Source organism: Miniopterus natalensis, chromosome X (genome assembly GCF_054644295.1).
Source record: "Miniopterus natalensis isolate mMinNat1 chromosome X, mMinNat1.hap1, whole genome shotgun sequence".
Taxonomy (NCBI): domain Eukaryota; kingdom Metazoa; phylum Chordata; class Mammalia; order Chiroptera; family Miniopteridae; genus Miniopterus; species Miniopterus natalensis.
Genome location: NC_142103.1, coordinates 29,190,327 through 29,214,546, shown reverse-complemented (window position 1 = coordinate 29,214,546; position 24,220 = coordinate 29,190,327). Strand labels below are relative to the sequence as shown.

Below are 24,220 nucleotides of genomic sequence, written 5' to 3'. Positions count from 1 at the left end.
GTGCCCGGACCAACCGGAAGCCGCAGGCAGAGAGCAATGGCGGGTTTGAATGTAAGGGACCCTGCGGTAGATCGTTCACTCCGTTCAGTGTTCGGTAAGAGTAATGCGGAGTTGCCAAGCACTGGGGAGGGACAGAAAGAGGCAGGGAGCAGCGAGGAACGCCCCCTGCTCCTCTCGAATAGCTTTGGGAACCTGTGATAGCTCTGCCTGCCTCTCTTGTGAGGCGGCCAAGCTGATGGACTCGTGGGCCAAGTGATGTTCCCCTTCGCCCGAGGTTTGGCAGCCTTTCCACGATGTGGCTGAGGAGATTAAACTGGCGTGCAGTTTCTGTGCGTTTGTCCTTTCGTTGGTTTTCTAGCTTCAGTTATTTCCCAGAAGCGAGGGCGCTTAGCAACTGCCCCATACTACTTACTCATCTCCTATTTCTGAGCAGATTGTGCTGAGGGTATAGATCCTTGTGTCCACTTCCCACCCTCTTGTAAGGACTTTCATTCTGTGCTTAAAGCCCGGTACTTTTTAGTTCGTTCATGGTGGTAGCGGCAACCTGGCGTCTTAAGGCGGATTGTAAATAAATGAATGAATGAACGATTAAGACCTCGTCAAAGAAATTTTAAAGAGGATTGAATCTATTCTAAATAATTTTTTCAGCCGAAATAAGTTGGGTTTTTTTGTGTGTGCGTTTTTTTAAGTATGTGTGGTGATTTTAAAGCACCTTTTGGAAGGGGCATGGCAAAAACAGTACAGAATAATTTTTAAACGTCTTCCATTACATCCATGGTCATTCTTCTTTGAGTGGTTGTGTGTGTGTGTGTGTGTGTGTGTGTGTGTGTGTGTGTGTGTGTAAATATGGACATATGAACCGGTTTTTAAAATTACAATATTGATTATTTTAGTAGTTAACGATAAGACTTGCAGACCTTCAGATAAATACCAATGCCTAAGTATTTTCACCAAAGTTAAGGAAAATGTAACTCTTGTCTGATCAGTCTGTGAACTTATATTTAGGAGTGTCTCCACCTTATGTATTTAGTCCCAGTGGTTTATTTCTCTTGCAATTAAAGTCAGCAAAAATTGAAATCCTATCTAAAGGAATACCATGGAACTGGGATTGGAGGAGCACTGTATTTTGAGCCAGTTGTTAACATTTGCCATGATATAAAAAAATACTGTTTATTTTTTTACTAAAGATCTAGGCTACAAACTCAGAATTTTAATGTTATCTATTTTTTCCTTAGTGGGGAACATTCCATATGAAGCTACTGAAGAGCAGTTAAAGGACATCTTTTCTGAGGTTGGACCTGTTGTTAGTTTCAGGTGCGATTCTCTTTTGTTAGTTGGTGGGAGTTTCTTAAAAATCACCACAAATTTGGCCATTAGTAATAATGGCAAGGTTTGTACTGGTGACTTTTTGCACACATTCTTCTTCTTTTCTTTTCTTTTTCTTTTTTTTTTTATAACAGTTTTATTGAGATATAATTCACATACCATACAATTCACATTCATTTTTACTAAAAGATACTTTTTTTTTTAATGCAGGCGGCATTCAAAGGTCATGCCGTTTTCAAGTATGCCCAGGCTTTTACTCTCTCCTGGCCCCTTTTATGTTTCCTATGCTCATGTGTTCAGCTTCAGGGTCGGCCAGGTATGTGTAACTGGTTTGCATTTTCTCCAGAATCTGCTGCACATGCACACAGTCAAGCCAAAAATGTGCCTTCTCTAACAATGACTACAACCTCAAGCTAGTGGAGCTGTGAGCATTCCCTCTTCAACCACCCCCATGATTGTCATTTCTACCGACAACACTGCTGGGTGTGGGCTTTTCCCACCACACCAAATTGAGCAAGCCCCTTCACTAGTCACAGAGAAGCTGTTGATCCTTATGACCTGCCCTGTCTTGTCAACTGAGCTGGGTGAGGGATTCATTTTAAGAAATATTTATGAATGTCAATTGTAATTAAAAAATAAGTTTTTTTCAATGTTTAAAAAATATTCCAGTGAGGCAGTCAGGCTGATAGTTATTTACCTTACAGTTCACCAAATTGGAACATGGCAGTGTTTGCAGGAACCCTGTGTGTATGTAACATTTATGCCTGATACTCGGTTCTGCTCTTCAGGTTGGTATATGATAGGGAGACAGGAAAGCCAAAGGGTTATGGCTTCTGTGAATACCAAGACCAAGAGACAGCACTTAGTGCCATGAGAAACCTGAATGGGCGTGAATTCAGTGGGAGAGCACTTCGAGTGGACAATGCTGCCAGTGAAAAGAACAAAGAGGAGTTGAAGAGTGAGTATAAACCCAAGTTGTATGCAACATGAGGTAGTATAGATGTAACAAAATTTTCCATGTATGGTATGTTTAAGCATCTTAAATGGTTACTCACACAGCTTTTTTTTTTTTTTTTTTTTTTTAATATGTCTAATGATTTCAGAGAGAGGAAGGGAAAGGGGGAGAGAGATAGAAACATCAGTGATGAGAGTCATTGATCGGCTGCCTCCTTGGTAGGAGAAATATTTATGAATGATCCCCTACTGGGGATCAAACCTGCAACCCTGGCATGTGCCCTGACCGGGAATCTAACCTCGATCTCCTGGATCATAGGTCGATACTCAACCGCTGAGCCTCGCTGGCTGGGCCCACACAACTTCTTCTTTTTGACCTACCTGAGGTGCCTGCATTAGGGAAGTGTGTATCTTTGAGAAACAAGGTAAAGTTGACTTTAGAAGTTCCTCAGTTGCCAAGGAGTTAATTCCAGTTGAGGGTGAATTCAGGCTCACCAAGTTATTAGTAGTACTAATTATGTCATCGGTGTTTGCCACTCCTATAAACTATGTTGCCAGATCTTTAGCTGGTGGAGACACTAAGGCATTCGTAAGGCTTTTTTATGAGGTTGTAGATCCAGGAATTCCATTTTGAAATTAGCATCTTTTTCTTTTTAAACCTTTTGCTTTGGAAATTGCTTGTCAAAGGAAATGGATATGCCTAATCCCCAATTTAGGTTAACATTGTCCGCCTCTGTGACTCTAGTCCCAGCTTTACTCTGAGAGCAGAAAATACACTCTGTCACTTTCTTCCACAGAAATAAGAGACTAGCCAATCACTTATTTCTCAGCTCTAGAGAATTTGAAGTTATCATCACGTCCTTACAGCAGCCCTGGAAAGTAGATATTTTGAATGATTTAGCTCTTTATTTTGCCTCTTTAACTTTTTTGTACTTTCTTCCCGATCAGGCCTTGGCACTGGTGCCCCTGTCATTGAGTCACCTTATGGAGAGACCATCAGCCCTGAGGATGCCCCTGAGTCCATTAGCAAAGCTGTTGCCAGTCTTCCACCAGAGCAGATGTTTGAGCTGATGAAACAGATGAAGGTAGGAGGAGGTATTAAGTTATGAATAAATCCAATCACATCAGATTTTCAAGAGTTATTGGTAAAGTAAGTGGAAATGATTCCCTGAGATCAAGTAGAAGGTGTGCCTGTTGACTGCCATCTCTTGCACTGTCACTATTCCACGTGTGCACAGTATATTTTACATTTTGTGCAAAGAGCTTTTCATTTTTGTACACAAACACCAACACAATCTGGCTGGGTTTTTGTGGCCCATAGATATCAGATGTAGATATTAAAATGTGGATTTTTCCCTAAATGATTGTATTATGGTATTTGAAATGCCTCTTCCTTCTCTTGCCTGCCATGACCAAGATTTTGTGTGCCATGCAAAAACCATTACATTTCTCAGATGGGAATGTCTCTAAATCACTATCAATTTCTAAGTAATAAGTATTGAATCTAATGTTTATTCTGTTTATCTTCTCAGCTCTGTGTCCAGAATAGTCCCCAGGAAGCACGGAACATGTTGCTCCAAAACCCTCAGCTGGCTTATGCTTTACTTCAAGCACAGGTAGTGATGAGAATTGTGGATCCAGAGATAGCCCTGGTGAGTGCTACTGGTTCTTTTATGGAACTACTGAGGTAAACCCTGAGTGGGGGTAGGAACTACCTAATTGCTTTGTTAAACAGACAGCTCATAGTTTTGTCTTTTTACCTTTTAGAAAATTCTGCATCGCCAGACCAATATCCCAACGCTGATGGCAGGCAACCCTCAGCCAGTCCACAGTGCCGGGCCTCCCTCAGGGCCTGGTGTGTCAATGAATCAGCAGAATCCTCAAGCCCCTGGGGCCCAGCCTTTGGTAGGGCTTTACCCTTTAACATTTCTTTTATCTGTCTTAGAATGTTGTTTTCATTTTAGGTCAGGCGCCAGAGATGGTCATTTCAATTTCCAAGCATAAAAGTAGTTTCCAGGTTGAACAGTATGTGGCATCTGAATGAATATAGATTTGGTGCCAACTTTGTAAAACAAAGAAGTCCTTCCTGTATGCCCTTTTTATAAGCTAATTTTGTGTGTCTATGCATGTGTAGCATTGTGGTTGGCACTTTGTTATTTCCTATACCTTGTTTTATTTAATACAGTGATTGTATGAGGGTAGCACTCTTATGATCTCCATTCTTACCAATGAAAAAAGTAAGAACCTAGCTTTTCAAATGTGACACAAAACCCTGAAGCCATAGAAAATCAATACATTTGAAAACTGAAAAATTTCTATATGGACAAAAAGAAATAAACATCAAAAACAGATGACAAATTGGGAAAAAGTATTTGCCATACATGTGGACAGTTGACTCATTACTTAAGAGCCCTTAATCATGTTTAAGAATGTTTATTGCCACATTATAATAGTAGAAAATTAAAAACATCCTAAATTTACATCAGCAGAAGAATAGAGAAAATACAGTATACTCCACAACAGTTGAATAAACTACATGTGTCACCATGAGTGACTTTCAAAAACATAATTCCATATAGCAATTAAGATAAACTAGGATACATGGTATCAACACATGGTTTTTAAGATAACTTAAAAACATAATACCATACAGAAGTGGAAATAAGTGAATGTGGAAGCATTCCCAAACTCATGGGATATATGTGTCTATCAAAAACATGTTGAGCGAGTTGCAAAGAATATTCAGTATATAATGACATAAAATTTCAAAACATCTATAAGAATTCTTAAGTGGCTATCTAAGAAGGGGATGCAGAGTGCAATTAAGGAAGACCATGTGGGAGATTTCAGTTATGTATATAATTTATCTCCTAAGCTGTGTTGTTAATTTTGTCTACTATACAATTTATATATCTGGAATTTTTCATGATAAGCAAAAAAGACCATAAACCAGTAAGAAAATTATCAATAACCCAGTAGAAAAGTTTGCAGTGGATATAAACAGTTCACAAAAGTAGAAATACAAATATATATTAAATACGTGGAAAAGTGTTCAACCTCAAAAAAGATAAATGTAAACAAAGTACAAAAAGCTACCATTTTTCAGCTATCAGATTGGCAGAGGCAAACAACTTGGACGGATCATACAAAAGTTTAGGGCAGGAATCTGCCACCATCTCCTGTAAATGGCCCGATCGTAAATATTTTTGGCTTCGCAGGCCGTGTAATCCTTCCTAACTACTCAACTCTTCTATTGGAGTGTGAAATCAGCCATAGACAATACATAAACAAATGTGCATGGTTGTGTTCCAATAAAACTTTATTTGTGAAACAAGTAAGCCAGATCTAACCCCTGCTCTAATTCAATAAATATTTCTTCAGAAATAGAATGAAATGAAATAAGACCCAGAGAGGTTAACCCATCCAAAAATAGCATAATTGTAAGTGGCGTTGCTAGGATCCAGACCTGGTTCTTTGTGACGTCATAGCCTGTTTTCTCTTAACCACCTTACTATACAATTTTCTGTTTTAGAGGGGGTTTTTTTGTGTGTTCTCTGAGAATATGTATGATTTTTCTTATAACTTAGATATTATTTATTAAGCTCTTTCTGTTCCAAGGGACTGCTCAGTTCTCTGGGGAATACACAGATGAAAACATATAACAGTCCCTTTCCCTCCAGGAGCTTTACTGTAGCATTAAAAAAAATAACATTCCCACCTCCCCCCAAACTAGAATTATATCTCAGGACAGGGAGGAGAAAAGATTGGTCAAATTTTAAAAATTTCATCTTAAAATGCAGACTGCCAGCAATTTCTCTATTTTTTTAAAAATATATCTTTTATTGATTTCAGAGAGAAGAAAGGAGAGGGAGAGAGAGAGATAGAAACATCAATGATGAGAGAGTCATTGATTGACTGCCTCCTGTATGACCCCTTCTGGGGATCGAGCCCGCAACCCGGGCATGTGCCCTGACCGGGAATCGAACCCCGATCACCTGGATCCTAGGTCGACACTCAACCGCTGATCCACGCCTGACCAGGCCTAGCAATTTCTTTATAAAAATGTCCCAGCCTCCTCTTTTTCTCCTGGGGTTCAAGGCACTTTTTGTTTTACTCTTATTGCCAGGCCCCAGTCATGAAATCAACAATAGATGCTATATGTAGCCTCACCACACAAATAAGACTTGTCTCAGCTTTTAGAACATCTTAACTGTGTTATAACCAGGCTCTTCATGTGTATTGCATCTTTTCGAAGTGTGTTATAAACCTAAGTCTGCATGAGACATGCTATACAAAAAGGGTATTTGGTAGAATATTTGGGGTGTCAATTTGAAGAGTTCTTTAAGGTCATAGTCTTTGTGTGTTGAGTCTCCACAGAGATGTCTACATACTCTGGTTTTTTTCCTGGTCAGGGTGGCATGCATGTCAATGGTGCACCTCCTTTGATGCAAGCTTCTATGCAGGCTGGAGTTCCAGCACCAGGGCAAATACCAACTGGTGTAACAGGACCTGGCCCTGGTCCCTTAGCTCCCGGAGGTACGTTGCATTTAGAGTTCGCCATTTTGGTATTTTGCTAAAGTTTTTTATTGCAAACGGGATAGATGTTGATATAAAATTAAAGTACAACTAGGGAAAAAAATTCTAGGTGGAGGAAACAGTTGATTTCTTATATATAAATCCTATATGTTTGATTATGAGAACAGGGAAGAGGACAGTAAAGTGGAAAGGTACAGTGAAATTTCCAAATTAATGAAAGGAAAATTGAAATGAATGGAAACTAGACCAAGCCAGCAAATACGGAAAAAATAAAACGATATGGTAAAGTAAGTAATAGTAAACGTAGAGTAAGGGGGAAGGAATAAAATCTTGTATAGTCATTATTCTACTAAATGTGAATGGACCGAATTCTTCTGTTAAAAGCCAGAGACTGTTAGATTAGGGTAAAAACACATGGGGGGGGGGGGGGGAAACAGATACAGAGTACATGGACACATTTCTTTTTATTAACAGACATAAAATCACATTTCATTAAGTATAATCAGACCAGGCTCTGGCTGGGTAGCTCAGTTGGATAGAGCATCTTCCTGATATGCCAAGATTTCGGGTTCAGTCTCCAGTCAGGGCACCTACAAGAATCAACCAATGAATGAACAAATAAGTGGAACAACAAATTGATGTTTCTCTCTCTCGGTCTTTTGCTTTTCCTCTCTCTCTCTAAAATCAATCAGTCAATAAATAAATATAATCAGACCAAAGAACAAAAGGAAAAAACAATTTTAAAAATTTCATATGTTCATTGAAAGTGTATATATAAGGCTTGCTATTATACTTGTAGCTTTTCATTATTTAACAATTGTAACTAAAGTTATGCATGAAATAGTGATTTCCCCATATGAAACACCTGTATGAACACATAATGTATGTCAATATTGAAAGTTTTTAATACAGCAAACTTACTTCTTGTTAATTTATCTAATTTGGGTTAGACTGACTACAACACTACTCGTGGGGGATAATTTGAATCTAAATTGTTCTGTTTTATACAGAGACAAGTTGACAAAGAATGGAAGAAGGGATTTTTAAAGAAATTTCAGCAACTCACAATTTTCATTTATCCTATAATGTTATAGTTAAATTATCTTTCAGCGAAAGAAATAGCTTCTGTATTTTATATGTTTATGAATTATAGGTGTGTAATTTACCTTAAAATAGTTGTAATGTGGTCCTACTATACCTGACAAGTATGCAAGCCATGACATATGCAGCTCATTATATGAGCTGAAAAATATCCAGATACCCTGTTCAGCAAGCCAAGTGTATTGACCATGTACTTGGATGTCAGCAATGTCAAATTGCTATAAAGGTTTCTAAGGGACTGCTCTGCACTTCTGTATTTACATTGGCATGAACTATTAACATAAAGTGTGGATCAGCATTGTCTGTGGGACCACAGTTTGAATAGCATTGTGTTAGTGGACAAAAAATAAGAACATTAAGGAATAAAATAATGGAATCAATAGGCTTGATTTAATATATAGAGGGCACCTTATATCTTTTGACTGGAGAATGCCCCCGCTCCCAAATGACCATGGCACAGTAAAGAAAAAATGAAACAAAAAAACTTGGCTGTGTACACAGGTCATAACCTAAAAACAAATTTTAAAATATAGAGATTTTACAGTCTGTGCTCTCTGATTATAAGCCAATAAAATTAGAAATAAATAATTAAAAGGTGACTGAAAAACACACACACTATTACTAGGAACATACTGTGGGTAATTCTTGAATTAAAAAAAGAAATTTATAAGCTACCTAAAAGACAACAAAAAGTAATAAACTTCATATAAAAAACTATGGGAAATAGTGAAAGCAGTACTTAAAGGAAAATGAATATCTCTAAATGCCTATATTATTAAAGAAGAATGGAACTCTGAGCCCTTGTCTGAAAGAATTAGAAAAACGATTTTAAAAAATACACCAAGAAGAGGGAGTTAATAAATATAAAAGTTGATATTAAGTGTAATATGAATTTTCAAGTGATATTTTTTGTGAGTTTGTAGCATTTATACTTCTGAAGTTATGAAAACACTAAGATTTTTGAGGTACCCCCACAAAGCTCTTTTATAGTTGATGAGAAGGCAGAATAACCTACTAGGAAAGTAGGTAAAGAAAATGAGTGAGCACTTCATAGAAGAACAAATCCAAATGGCAACAAGAACAAATTCATTTATAGTCAGGGGACTGTAAATTAAATAGCAAGATTTTGCTTTACTTAAACCCGTCAGACTAGCAAAAGTTTCAAAGACAGGTGATACTGTTGATGATATGTGGCATCATTAATTACACTGCTGGCAGAAATGTGAAGGTTTTCAGCCTTTTAAGAATGTAGTCTCACATTAAAGATTCATATACACTTTGACCCATCAATTCCACTTCTGGGAAGCTAGTGCATACAAAAAAAGTGCTGTTATATAATAGTTTATAACATGAGAAATTATGCCCATAATTCCTTCTGCCACCACTTTCTTCAGATCCTAAATCTTTGTATTGTTTTGATGAGTGGTCTGAATAAATCATAAAATGTAATTGGCTATAAGACAGCTTTGAAATCAATTTGACCTGTGATACTCAAACTTTAGTTTGCAGTAGAATCACCAAAAGAGCTTATTAAAACACAAATTGTTGTTCCCCACCCACAGACTCTTTAATTTAGCAGGTAGGGCCCTGAGTACTTGCAATTCTGACAAGTCCCTGGTGATGCTGATGTCACTCGGTGATTTGAGGACCATATTCTAAGAACCACTGGTTTAGGCCAACTCCTTCACATTACATACAAGGAAGCCTGGAAATATGTTAATTTTATCAAATTATTTGTTCAAAATCACACTTAGTAGTAGGGCTTGGGCTAGCACTGGTTTAGGTTTTTTATCCATGGCGCCTTGATGCCTGGCATGTTAAATGGAGTAAAAGAATGTGATTTGTACTTGATATTTTAGGTAAGTACTAATTAATGACTGCAAACAGTTGAGCTTGTCTATTTTCCCCACTTGCAGCATATATTGCTCCTTTGAAGAAAAGAGAAGAATTTCTATGTGGAAAAGGCCAGACAAGGACTTGTGGCACATGATTATTTTTTGTATAGCAGTCATCACACCCTGACTGGTTAGAATAAACCCAGTGGCCCCTCTTTCTAACAGATACATTGCAATGACTCTTTACTATCCGGAAATGAAATGCACAGATGATATAACCTACTTAACATGATTTTTGAAAAATCGGTATAATGCCCTACCTATAACGTAAAGGATAAGTTAAAAAAAATTAATTTATAACAAAATATTTTTAATATGCAATTGTTCAGGCAAAACTATACTAGAAAACAAAAGGTAGCAATCTGACGCTTGCACCTATACCATGAATGTAAAAGCTACAAATGTAGACAGATTCGGGTATGGTGGTTTTTTTTTCGCTACTCAAATACCACAAGGACTATTGACATTGGTGATATGATTTTCTGAAATGGTGAAAACTCTTAATAAAGTTCTTTTTTTGTTCATTTTTAATCCTCACCCAAAGATATGTGTTTATTGATTTTAGAGAGAGAAGGGAGAGGGAGAGAGGGAGAGAGAGAGAGAGAGAGAGGCATCGATGTGAGAGAGAAATATCGATCGGTTGCCTCCCATCCGTGCCCTAACCAGGGAATCGAACCCACAACCCAGGTATGTGCCCTTGCCAGGAATCAAACCCATGACCCTTTGGAGCATTAGGACAATGCTCCAGCCAACTGAGCTACCCAGCCAGGGCTCTTGGTAAAGTTCTTAACAAAACAAAATATAGTACCCTTAATTTACTCAATAACTGCATTTCTGAATTTCTGGAAAATACAACACACACATACATAAACAGGGCAAAGGACCTATTTTGTTTACAAATAAAACAGACTTAGGTTTTAAGTTCAGGTGGCCATAAACAGGTTTTCGTTTGTATGAACGTTCATCAAGACATTTAAAAGTTTTGTTAGACAGGGTAATTATTGATTTTGTGGGACTGTTTCACACATTGCAGTATCTCCGTCAGCTTCTCATTAATTGCCAGCCATGCCCCCACAAATCTCTGTTACAACCGAAACAGTGTACCCATACATTTACAAAATACCCTGGAAACTACAGTCCCCTGTGAGAGGAATTACGTGAGTAAGTGCCATTGTTCTGCATTACAGAACTTCCTGCCAAGGTATCGATAACCAATGAGATTAAATATTCTTATTTAATTCACTTTTCTGTCACTGAAGCTTAAAGTATACTAACAAATTCCCATCTTCTGTATAACTGCATTGTTTGGTGGTAGTTATCTATCTCCCTTTGTAGGTTTCTGCTTGTGGGACAGAAAGAGGAAATTTGTTAACTCAGCCACTGTGCTAATTTTTCCCCACTGCTCTAATTCTTGTTTTCTTTCTTGCCCTTTATATTCTAGGAGGAATGCAGGCCCAGGTTGGAATGCCAGGAAGTGGACCAGTGCCCATGGAGCGAGCACAAGGTAAATAAATAGTAATATCTTATTAATGTGAACTGTACTTGGAAATGTTCTATATCTGCACTGTCTAAGATGGCAATGTGGCAGCCACTACCCACACATATAGCTATTTGAATGTTAAAGTAATTGATATTAAATTACATTGAAATTAGGTAAAATCTAAAACTCAGTTCCATATTACAACTGCTCAGTGGCCACATGGGGCTAGTGGATACCCTACTGGATATTACAGCTATAGAACATTTCTGTCATTGCAGAAAATTCAATTGGACACCTCTGGTCTAGACTTCCAATCTAGGGATTCAGAGCCCAGCTCTACAAGGATTGATGATGAAGTAAAGGATCCTTTGTTGCCATTTAATTCATATCACCTTTTCCTGATAGTCTAATGATTCTGCTGACATGTTTGCTCTCCCTCTGTGCATATATGTTGATCAAGTAAGGGATTTTAATAATGAACATGTAATATGCAGCTGGGTACGTCAAAGACTAAATTGAAATCCCAGAGAAAACTGGGAGGGGACCAAAGCTGTGGCAGTAACACTGGATACCACAGTGGTAGGCACTCCAAAATCTCCACGTTATTTCTCTATGTTGCTGAAATTTGAAGGAAATGAAAATGCAGTGGTTCAGTTGAAAACATTAGGAGGAGAGAGAGTGAGAAAACAGAAGGAACTAACAATAAAACTGAGTGCATACTGTAGGTCAGGCACTTTAATTTTCGTAAACGGCCTTGTGAGTTAGGGGTCAGCACCTCAGTTTTCAGGTGAAGAGATGGAAGCTCAGAGTTTTGAGTTACTTGCTGAAGGGGACATGGTAAGTAAATACCGATACCTGAGTAACGTGGACTATACTTGGGGCGCTCATCTTCTCCTCCAGCTAGTAAGTGACAGAGCGAAGATTCTGAAGTCTCCAATTCTAGAACCTATCCTCTTTTTGTCAATCCATACCGCCTCTATTAACTTCCAAAAATATTTTCTTTAGACAAGCTTAAGTTACTTCTTCTTAGCATATGGTCCATAAGTGAAACCTATTTTTAAGCAAAACATTAAGAAATAGAACTATATACGTACTCCTTATCTATGTGCATTGGACTTGGTTACGGAAGCTGTGACTAATAATCTTGTCAGGTGGTTGATTGTAGGACAAGCTCTGGGCTAAGTACTTCATCTGAGCATCCCATGCTTTTGTGCAATTGTGCCCCACCCAGCTAATCAGTAGATTGCATACGTATCCTAAAGTATTTTTGCAGTAGCGCTGAGGAGTTGGGGTTTCAGTCGTACTTTTACCTCTCCCCAAGCTGTAGCTCTCCGTCAGTTGAGCTGTAGCTTTTTGATATATACTTCCATAAGGCATCTTCCTTTCTGCTATAGTTATCTTCATTTTCCTGGTCAAAAGTTAACAAAGGGAAGTGGCTCTAGTTTTGAAGGTATATCAAGGCTGTCTTCATGAAGAGACAAAGTGAGATGAGTTTCCTTTCATGAGTTTCCTTCAGTACCTGGCAGAAGAAGCAAGAATCTTTCCATTTGTACCTAGTTTGTCTTTCTTTTCCTGGAATCCTTGTTTCTTTGGCACATTTATAATGGTGAAAGGAGACGGTGAGATGTTTAAGATGATACTTCCTCTTGCCTTCTGCCACCTTTGTTTAGTGTTAGTGCCCTTGTCATTTCATCAGTCTTTGTTTGCTGTTGTCATGGTGTTTGTTTATTATCAAAGACTTGCAGTGGCAGAATATTCTTGAGGAGTGACATTCTCTTTCCTTGTCTGAAGTTCCTTCACTGCATTTCCCCATTTGGTACTTCTGTTGTGGGCCTCTCCAGAATATATCTTGCCTGCCACATTCAGTATAATTTCTTTCATTTTTATTCTTTACCTAAGTAGAGATTCAGAACCATCCTTTTTATATTTTGTTTCTTTTTTAATGGTATCATAAGGAGATTTAGGGGGAATCATAATAGCAGAGGTGGAAATGGAAAGTGGCTGGTATTCCTGCCCCAATAAAATCAGTGGCCCACAGGTTTCAGCTTTGGAAGCAGTCTGATCAAAGCAGAACAGCTTCTGATCCCAGAGATGCTAATATAGTTTAGGAAGATTTTGTAGCCTGAGGCAAACTAATGAACTCTCGGCTTTTTAACTTACACGTATAAATCTCCAGTGCCTGTATGTGTATGTTTCTGCGTGCGTGTGCAAGCTATTTTAAGTGTCTGCTCTTTCTCCTTTTCAACTTACTGCTTACCTAGGAACCCTACAGCACTCGCCCGTGGGACCCGCCGGGCCTCCATCAATTGAGCGAGTTCAAGGTACCCATTGTATCTGTGGGTTTCCTTTTGCTTGTGGTTCAGGGTGGGACGTTGAGAGGACAAGGACTGCTTGGCAGTCATCCTCACGTTCAGAACCCAAAAGGGTAGTGTTTTGGGTTTTTGTTTATAATTTTTTCCTGTTGGGGCCACAAGCCTAAGATTGACCTCTTCACACAGGGCAGAGAACATGGATGATATGGGCATCTGTCCGAGGCTGTACTCCCTCCCTACTGGTGTCAGGAGGCTTGGATGGAATAGCAGTCTGTAAGGAGACAGCAGGTTCTTGCAGAGCCATGGCAGTGTTCACATATGCCAAGACCCTTACCTCTCTTTTGTGACTCTGGTCCTTGAACTAAGGTTGATTATAAGGAAAACCAGGAGCATAAGTTTCTTCAGGTTGCAGTGCTAGTCCTTGGAAGGTTCTCCCCAGTTTGCTCTTTATATAATTCCATCCATACCTCTGACATGGCACAGATTCTGCCTACACCCTGCTTCTGTTCTTGAGCTGCAAGAGGAGTCTGCTGTGGTGAGGTGTCACCCACTCTAAGGTGTCTGAATTATGTTGTCAGTGGTGTATAGAGTCATTTCTTGTTCCTTATATGTCCTTCACAGCAGTAACTCCCCATTTGTTTCCCTGTCAGTGCCGATGCAAGACCCCAGAGCAGCTATGCAGCGTGGGCCCTTGCCTGCCAACGTCCCAACTCCTCGAGGTCTGTTAGGAGACGCTCCAAATGACCCACGTGGGGGCACTTTACTTTCTGTAACTGGAGAGGTAGAGCCTAGGTAAGCAATGACATGGAAGGAAAAGCTTAGAGGAATCAGAATTTTTCCTTGCTTTGAGAACAAAGTCTTTCCACACTAGTTGTGCCCGTTGGCTGCTGTTCAAGACTGAGCACTTCTCCTTGGGCAGAACTGTGTACTTGACTATGTCATTTTGAACTAACCATGGCTACTCCCATCTTCAGATATTAGAATATCTCGCACACATACCCAGACAGGAAAAACATACTGCTTATTGGTAGTAGTAATATTAATAATGGCAATAATAATCATACTAAAATAATAACTTATATTACTGGGGATTATGCCTCTGACTCTGCTCGGAGTACTTTATTTAGATCATCTCATTCAATCCACACAAACCTGTGAGATTGATAATAATATCAGTCCCGTTTTACAGATGAAGAAACTGAGGCATAGAGAAGTTAAGTAAATGGGCCCAAGATCACACAGCTAATAAGTAGTGGAGCCTAGATTTGAACCCCTATGGTAACAATGTTCTTAAGCACTATACTGCATACTCATTATATATAATGGATGTCCATTAAGTCCTTATTATGAGCGAGCGCCCTGACCAAATGTGAAATTCTAGAATATGTTGATTTACGTCTCCATAGCTTTTCTTCAGCCTGTTTGGTGTTACTCTCTTAGCATTCATAGACTGATGTTTGCATCAGTTCTTTGTCTGATTTTTGCTTACTGATCTTCTGGTTGACACTTTTGTCTTATTTTTTGGTTCTGTTTTAAAATATAATAATTTTTTCCATCTGTAGAGGTTACCTGGGACCACCTCATCAGGGTCCACCCATGCACCATGTCCCTGGCCATGACAGCCGTGGCCCGCCCCCACATGAGATGAGGGGAGGGCCATTAGCCGAGCCCAGACCTCTAATGGCAGAGCCAAGAGGACCTATGCTAGATCAGAGGGGTCCACCCTTGGATGGCAGAGGTAAGGGCAGACCATGTCACAACACTGACTGGTAGTTATGGGTTGGTGATAAACCCGGCTGTCTTAGGCTCTAATCTGGGATGAACAATGCTGGGGCAATCAAGTTGGCAGGCATTTTAAGGTTTATCTACAAATCTGAGAAATTGGGGAAGAGAAAGCAGTCCCCTGTAATTGGGGGGAATTGTGACTAGAGGAATTGATTTCTGTCTTCCTTGGGTTATTGATTCTTCTTGCAGTAAAGGTGGATAGCTACACAATGGTTTTCTTGGACCTTACTTTCTAGGCGGAAGAGATCCCCGCGGCATAGACACACGAGGGATGGAGGCTCGAGCCATGGAGGCGAGAGGATTAGATGCCAGAGGATTGGAGGCCCGTGCGATGGAAGCCCGTGCGATGGAGGCCCGCGCGATGGAGGCCCGCGCGATGGAGGCCCGTGCGATGGAAGTCAGAGGGATGGAGGCCAGAAGCATGGATCCAAGGGGCCCCGTGCCTGGCCCTAGAGGCCCTATACCTGGTGGAATCCAGGGTCCCAATCCAATGAGCATGGGGGCTGTTGGCCCCCAGGGATCCAGGCAGGTATGTGCGGCACATTCACTTCTGGCTTCTATGTGAAATCTTGATCTGCTCTGAAACTGATTATTCACCCTGATTATTACTGCTTTCTGATTTGGGCTATTTCCCAGCCTGTTGGAAAGGGAAGTTTAGAATCTCCCTTCCTTTAGTTTCTCTGTCCCTTAGGATAGAGATTTTCTGGTTTACAGGATTATAGTCCAAAAAAGCAACTTTTTCCCACAATTTCAGGAGCTTTTTGATTCAGAGCAGAGGCCCTGAAAATTCAGAGATAAAGAGTATATCTAGGCCCTGGCCGGGTAGCTCAGTTGATTAGAGCATTGTCCCGATATGCCAAGGTTGCGAGTTCGCTCTCCAGTCAAGGCACAAATAAGAATCAACCAATGAATGCATAAATAAGTGGATTTTCTCTCTCTCTCTCTATCTCTCTCTCTCTCCCTCTCTCTCTCTCTCTCTCTCAAAACCAATAAATTAAAAATTTCTTTAAAAAGAATATATCAGTAGTCATTTGAGAAACCTCTCCCAAATGATTAACTGCTTTGTTGGAGCGTGCATATGAAGATTCTTAGTGGTCATTTAGATAATCTTAGGTTTGCAGAAACCTGTTTTAGTTTGCTTTTATTGTCTAGCCTAAGTGAACAGTGAGTATGAAAAGCAGTTTACTAATGCTCACCTTAAAACCTGTGGAACTGAATTCTTATCTCTGCTTTCTTTTTATTTGTCTCTCTCCAGCTGTGAGAGTATGTAGTTGTCTGTGATTGTCTGTGTTTTGTTATCTCCTCTCTCTTCATCCCCAATTGATTGTGGGGAGGTGTGTATCTCCCCTCAGTTTCAATACGCTAAAACCTTCATCTCCTTCTAGCCCTTCCACCTTTCTTTTTCCTATATGTCTTCCTCCTTCCTCTACGTAGTTCTGTCTCTCTTTTCTCTTTCATATGCTTCTGTGCCTTCCTCCCCTCTTGTGTGTGTGTGAGAGCGAGGAGAGAGAGAGAGGGAGAGAGGACAGAATGTCAGAGCTGAAATGGAACATGTCAATCATCCAATTCTCTCATTTTGTAGGTTTGGAAACTGAGACCCAAGAATTCAGGTGACTTGTCTAAATTCACACAACTGAAAAGTGGCAGAGCAAAGAATAAGACCCACTATTTTTTCCACTGTACCACTCTGTCCTGTTACCTGCATCTTGTATACGTGTGTCTCCCTCCCCCTCTTTAAAATGAAATATGAGTATGTTGTTTCTGGTATGTGTCGAAGAAAACTGTTCTCTATTGTTTTTCAAGTTGTGCTTTTAAAAAATGTGTTCATGGACCTCAATGTTTATTGTGCCCTCTATGGTCAGTAGCCTCATAATACAAATGGTTTTTATGTGTTCCTTCAGTCATTCAACTAATATTTATTGAGCACTTACTATGTACATACCAGACAGAGCTGTAGGTACTAGGGCTATAGCAGTGTGAACAAAAGAAGTCCCTGCTCCCATGGGCCTGCATTCTAGTTGAGACAGACAACAAATAACTATATGATGTGCTTATATAATTCTGTCAATAATGCTGTGGAGAAAGACACTGAAAACAGTGGTTGGAAGACTATTTCTGGATAATGTCTTGCTCCTTTATCTCTGCTAGTGCTTGAAATCATTACTCTGTAATGTTAGGCTTATATAGTTTTCATTAGTAGATTCTATAAAGTTCATTAGATTTGAGGTAGAGAAAATAAAAATTTTATGCTAAAACCTTTTAAAAATTGTTTAAGTTAGTGTGTAAACTTATAAGTAAATATATAAAATACATTCACTCATATATAATAGATGTAAATAAGAACCTCACTTCTTGCCCTGTACCTGTCTCCCCTGTGACCACCATCTCCTATAGATAATTGCTTTTTAATGTATCTTTCTAGCAAATAAGAATATATATTCTTATTTTTTCAAATACAAATATACTATATTTTTATTTTTCCTCCCTTCTGTGCCTTGTTTTTTTACTTAACAGTATATCCTCATTTGATCATTTTAAATCAGATTTTAATTAACTCCAGTACACTTAAGTTGGAAACTCATCAGTAAAAGGGTTATTATTGTTAGAGTGATTATATAACTTATCATCAAACAGGGACACATTTGAGAATGAGAGTGCTGTTAGTATTTACTCAGGGAAAAAAGCATAAACTGGGATTGTCTAGGCAAACCTAGATGTATGGTCACCCATATTATTACTTGTCTGCCTAAAATAGGCACTCCTGGAAACTGAGTGATTAGACCACATTATAGTACTTCAAGTTAGCATTGACTGAAGCTTCAGAAAGGTTATTCTCAGAGATGCTTCAGGTCTGTAACAGATGATGAAAGTTCAGACCCATCTGTGGATTCAGTATTGATAAAGACCAGGAAGTGACAATAGTTTAGCAAGCTGTACAAAGTCATACTAATGCTTTAGTATCTTTAGGAAATGAGTTAATGCATGTAAGTGAATGTTCCAGATAATAGAACTATTCTACCAAATTTTTAAGCTACTCGAATGAAAACTTGTAAAGTGTATTATGCTTCCTTCCCTTCTTAAACAGAATACAAAAATTATTTTAATTATTTTGAGTACTCCAGGTCATCATTAAATGTATCCATTGTTGTATATGCTATAATAGAAAGCTGAGTTATTTCCTGTTTCTAGTTTCCTTCACCGTCAGGCTGTCACCTGGCTCCTCATATTGCTGTCGTGGTATCTGCTCCTAATGGTCTATCCTCATTTCTTTTATGCTTTGCTGCTTCTAATCTTCTGGGGAAGCAGGTAACAAGTTTGTTAACAATTGGTGTTTAATAAGAGTACCTAAGCTCTGGGTGAATGCCTGAATGTGAACTTAACTCCAACATAGGGACTATTTAACAGTTATCCTAGGTGCTCTGAGGCCTTTTCCTGGGTCCTGGTAGTCTTTTCAAACACTGAACTCACCAAATATCTTAAATATTAATAAGTATGTTATAACTGCACTTTGTTCTTTTAATTCGGGTCAGTCATATTTCTCTGTATGTATTTAGCATCTGCTGCATATTCTCTGGAAAGTTACAAAAAACAAATGTTGGGCTAATAGCAATCTTCTCCCCAGAGGCCTTCCCATCTCCTTTCTGCCTCTACCATTAGGATCGTCTCTGCCTTACTTGTGGGATAGGGCCCTTTGGGATGAACAACCTATGTCTGATTGAACTAGAGGTAGGCGGTATCCCTGTGAATGTAGCTTCCCCAGTGGACCAGCATCCATTATCTAGAATCTGTCAGCTTTCATTTCTGTTTCCACTGAACACTACTTTCCAGGATGCTCTGTTTTCTCTGTGCTTATGTGGCTGAATTTTGCTTGATTTGATGGTATCCAGTTGTGCTGTGTGATATTTGTCGATGCTGGAGCTGTTGTAAGCAAATGTGTCTAACTTGCTAATTGATCTGCCTAAACCCTGCCTTCTGCCATTGCTAGCAGTAGGAAATGATCTTCAAAATCATTAATTTGCTTTTCTTACTCATATCCATAATCAGATCATATTTTTTAACATTGTTGTTACTGGATTCTGGCTGCCTATATGAGAAGTTCCAAAAATCTCTCCTCATCTCTCTTTGTGCACATAGGTCCCAGTCATGCAGGGAGCAGGCATGCAAGGAGCAGGCATGCAAGGAGCAAATATCCAGGGTGGAGGCCAGCCTGGAGGCTTTAGTCCTGGCCAGAACCAAGTCACTCCACAGGACCATGAGAAGGTAAGCAACGCAGCCTGACTGCCTGCGTGTGCACAAATTATTTGGACTCTTTTTAGTTACCATGTGCAAGTCCTGGATTTCCAGAGCCCCTTTGGAAGTGGTGTTTACTCTTAGAACTCTTCATGATCTTGTTAACCTGAAAATTTATTGGCTGGTCTTAAAATCCTTAAATGGATATATGTAAATGGCAGCTTATTTTACATTTCAGACTCATCTACCAGTAGCCGTTTTTTGTACAGTCCAGATTGACGTGAAAATCCAAATCCCTTCTTCCCCTTTCTGCCTTATCCCTCAAAAACAGTAGCAGATTCCCTACAAAGATCTTTCTGTTTCTGTATTTGACCATTGTGGGGAGCTCATGTCTGATAGAAGGGCTAAAACTTGAGAAAAGGGGAGACATTCAAAACAATCGAAAACTGAAAATTTTCCAGGGCTCACGGATATCACCTTAGTCTGCAATAGCTTTGAGTTTGTAAAGGTGTCTGCTGTGAGTCTTCTAATCTTAGGTATTGTACTTGTGCTTTTCATTGTGCCTTTTCTCATCTTCTAGTTTTGTATGTTTTTTGTTCGGTTTGGGTTGATCTGCGGGGGGCTGTTTTCTATGTGTGAAATATCTTTCCTTTTGGACCAAAGCTGGTGTTGTTATTTTGTAGCTGCCATCGTTAAAACTCACTCCCTTTTTTTTTTCTCTTCACAGGCTGCTTTGATCATGCAGGTTCTTCAGCTGACTGCAGACCAGATCGCCATGCTGCCTCCTGAACAGAGGCAGAGCATCCTGATCTTAAAGGAACAAATACAGAAATCCACTGGAGCACCTTAAAAGGTGAGCAGACTTACCCAGCCTGAGTCAGGCAAGCTCCTTGTACATTTGGGGGATATACTGCCAACCTTAACCAACAGGGCTCTCCTGGCCTCAGGGCTCTCTGAGGCCTGCACTCCTTCTGGCTCGACTCTTCACACTTCAGTAGGTCAGCCCTTATCAGGATAACAGAAGGCTACAGGACATTTGTTCAGATATTGAATTAGTTGTAATCTTTTTCAGCCTTTCTTTCCTAATGGCAAAAGTAACATACAATCAGTTTATTTCAATTAATCAAATACAGAAATGTGAAAAATTCAGGGTAAAAAGCTCTGCTTCCTTAATCTCGATCCCCAGACATAACCTCTAACTATAGTTTGGTGTATACCCTTCCAGAATCAGCTATGTTATTTTATTCCAAACTGTCCCATCAAAATGGTAAGAATACAAAGCATTTCAGTAAAATGTATAAATGGTTTCATTTCCAGTATTTATTTTATATTGACTATTTTGAGGTTAAACTGTTGCAGGACATAACTAAGGTAGTAAACGTCCACCATCACCCTCAGTCCCTATATGTTTGAGAGGTGGCTGTACACAGCTGCCCTTATTTTTCTTGCTTATCAGTCAGGTAAAAGGCATCATAACCATGTGACCTAACTTGATTATGTGTGATGGTGTTTCCTTTAAAAAAATTTTTCCCCAACAGCTTGTATTTCATAAATCTGTTTTCTAAAAACAGTTTAAAATTTACATTGTCCCAATATCAGCTGGAATATCAGTTTGAATTTCTACTTTTTACCCCATTCGTATTCTAATTTCCGTCCACATATCATATAATCGTGAACTCATTCACACTAATTAGCAGTCTTTATTAAATATGTCATATTTTAACCCATATTTGTAATGCCATTAAAACATCCAGACTGGAAATAGACATAATATCTATTGTAGATGAGTGGCTAGTTAGACTTTTCGGTATGACCAGTACTTTAATTTTTTAGTTCACATATCCGGGGCATTCTATTTTTTTTTCTTTTTCAGTAAAAGTATAGAGTACCTATTACGTTCAGAGGAACAGATAAATAACACTTCCTCTTTTTTTAAATTTATTAATTTATAATGTGAGGAAATTACTATTTTGGGTTAATGGAGGTAGAAATGTTTCTGAAAGTTCTTGCATTACGTATTCTTGCTTGTGAGATATCTCAATTCAAAGCCTTGCACATAAACGACAGGGCAGGGTTTTTTGTTTTACCTTTTATTTTGAAATAATTGTAAATTCACAATTCAACTTGAAAAAATAGTACCTCATGTACCCTTTCCCCAGCTTCCCCCAATGATAAGATCTTGAGAAGCTGTTGTATAATACCTTTTGGTCTGTAGTACAAAACCAAGAAGTCAGCATTGGCACATTACCGCTAACTAGACTACAGACCTTACTCAGTTTTCACCATTTTTTTAAACCTACATTGATTTGTGTGTATGTTGTGTGAGTGTAGTTCTGTGCAATTTACACAGGCGAGGCTTTAATGGTTATTTGCCGGTATCTGTGTATACTGTAGCTAAAATATTGGCTCTCCCTCCATCCTGTACCTTGCTAGCTGTGATCCATCTCTGCTACCACTGACAGGCTTCTATACCGTTACCATCAGAACACTGATTCCCAACCACGGGCAATTTTTCCCCCTACAGGACATTTGGAAATGTCTGGAGACATTTTTGATTGTCACACCTTTAAGGGGATGTTGCTACTGGCATTCACTGGTAGGAACCAGAGATGCTTCTAAACATCCTATAATGCACAGGACATCCCCCATAAGAGTTATCTGGCCCCAAATGTCAGTAGTGCTGAGGTTGAGAAATGCTGCTGACAAGGACGATTACTTTTGAGAGGCAGGAGGCAGCCACCTTAGGAACCTGCTCCTGGTGGTTTGCTCTATGCATAGTCTCCCTCCCCCACCTTTAAATTTTTTTTCCTGGTGTCTGGGGAAGAGAATTTCGTCTCCACTTCTAATGGCTTTCTCCCAACTTTTCCTTACAGGTTTTCAAAAATACCTGGCAACAAATCTGGACATTAATTCCATAACTTTGTTGAAATGTTACAAAAAGATGACTTCTACATCCTAAGCTTCAAATGACTCAAATTGGTGCCAGGCGGAGGACTCCCCTCACCTTCTCTCAGAGCAAACCTAGATCATTCTGTTGTCTTAGTTTGTATATTTTCTGTGACTTGAAATAAACTTTGAACACAATTTTAGTATATTGCAAATTGATATACACGACCTTTTTGCTTTTAAAAAGCTGACTACCAAGGGTGAAACCTTAGATGTATTTTCTACCCTTACTGCAGTGTCGTACTTCAGTGTTATACTGCCACAGCTGTTTTTCATTTAAGTTAACCATTTATTCTTCTTGATGATATTTGAGAATTTCTCAGAAACAATGGTTTTTCGTTTTGTTTTTGAGAAACAGTGTTTTCTGAAACTTAGTTTTTACTCAGTCTGCTTCCAGTGGGAATAATATTTGCCCTTTGAGAACTTGCTAGAACTTCTGAGTCTACTGGAAGAAAATAGCACATGCTTAGAGTTACAAAATGGTCAGAAGGCCAACAAAGCGAAGAGCCTAGCAGAGCAGTGTATAGTTTAGAAAAATCGAAATATCAAAATGAGTTCTTTTGTCAATAGCAGGTCTATTCACATGCATAGTTCAGAGTTAAGACAAAGATGTATTAGCCACTGGTTCTAGTGTGTCAACAACACAAGACTGTGGACATTTCCGTGTCTATTCTAAAACTCTCAGTCTGGGTAGTCAACCTTAAAAGTTACAAAAGCCACAAATTTTTCATATGTTCAAGATAAAGTAAAAACTGAACAGAAACCAAATGGACAAAATACATTTCATCCTACCTTTTAGATAGTCACTAACCTATAGACCTACCTTATAACCAAATTTATTCTGGGAAATTAAAACTTAGAAAACCTGAAAACTATTGCATTACTATTTATTTTAAGAGGACCGAATGTCGAGCACAAGCAGATTGCCCATTAGGCCCTCCCCTACCTGCTTCCTTGCAGATAGATGTGAACATAGTTAGTGCCCTAGCTCTAGCCTATGGCTCTTCTGGCCTGCTGTTCTCTCTCATAGTGACGTTAAGGAGGAACGTGATTTCTCTCCATCAGGCCAACCTCAAGAGGTTATGAGGTGCCTTAATAATTAGTAAAGTTCCACTGGAACTGCTCAAGCCTATTTATATTCTCAGAATCCTACCCTCAGATTAAGATTAAAAGCCTGCAATAGGCTTAGAGAGTGTAGTAGCATATTGCTTACATGTCAAGCAAAAGAATGCAAAGATAATCGACTTTACGAGAGACATTGAAATTGAGGGATTTTCTACTCTGATACATAAACATTTACTACAAGAATTTGCTGAATAAGATGCTTCATATTACAACCTAGGAAGAAAAACTTGCTCAAAACAGTTTAGGAGCTTTCTGGGTGTCGTGCACATCCCCAGTTTGGGCTTGGATGTTGATTATGTGTAGGATTTATTACTATCGTTACCTTTTCTGCCTACTTCCATGAATAGTCTAGACCTTGATATGTTGATTTTAGCAGCAGTCATATCTTCAAAGTGTCAATATAATTTAGACATTGGGATCAAGAGTGAAGCCTTTCTCAGTAGGAACTCATAAGATATTCAAGGAACGCTAAGATTCCAAACCAAAGTCATTGAAAATCAAATTATCATTTGGTCAGCAGCTGTCTAATA

At 39.0% G+C, this 24,220-nt stretch overlaps 1 protein-coding gene across 1 annotated transcript; it reads left to right on the top strand.

The window, feature by feature from the left end:
- Positions 1–21: 21 nt before the first annotated feature.
- Positions 22–22,703, top strand: CSTF2 (cleavage stimulation factor subunit 2). The gene is made up of 16 exons (XM_087813441.1): positions 22–94; positions 1,236–1,314; positions 2,115–2,284; positions 3,229–3,365; positions 3,813–3,932; positions 4,048–4,185; positions 6,693–6,816; positions 11,254–11,316; positions 13,554–13,613; positions 13,791–13,892; positions 14,255–14,396; positions 15,167–15,342; positions 15,626–15,918; positions 19,524–19,649; positions 20,347–20,472; positions 22,493–22,703. The coding sequence occupies exons 1-15, from the start codon at positions 37–39 to the stop codon at positions 20,467–20,469; spliced, it is 1,911 nt and encodes a 636-aa protein (XP_087669567.1). The 5' UTR covers positions 22–36; the 3' UTR covers positions 20,470–20,472; positions 22,493–22,703.
- Positions 22,704–24,220: the final 1,517 nt, after the last annotated feature.

Bases quoted from the DNA above. Each gene is read 5' to 3' on its own strand.
- CSTF2 (XM_087813441.1), top strand. From the start codon at position 37: ATGGCGGGTTTGAATGTAAGGGACCCTGCGGTAGATCGTTCACTCCGT. The intron at 11,317-13,553 runs GTAAATAAATAG...CTGCTTACCTAG, and splicing joins GCCCATGGAGCGAGCACAAG to GAACCCTACAGCACTCGCCC. The intron at 13,614-13,790 runs GTACCCATTGTA...CTCTTCACACAG, and splicing joins ATCAATTGAGCGAGTTCAAG to GGCAGAGAACATGGATGATA.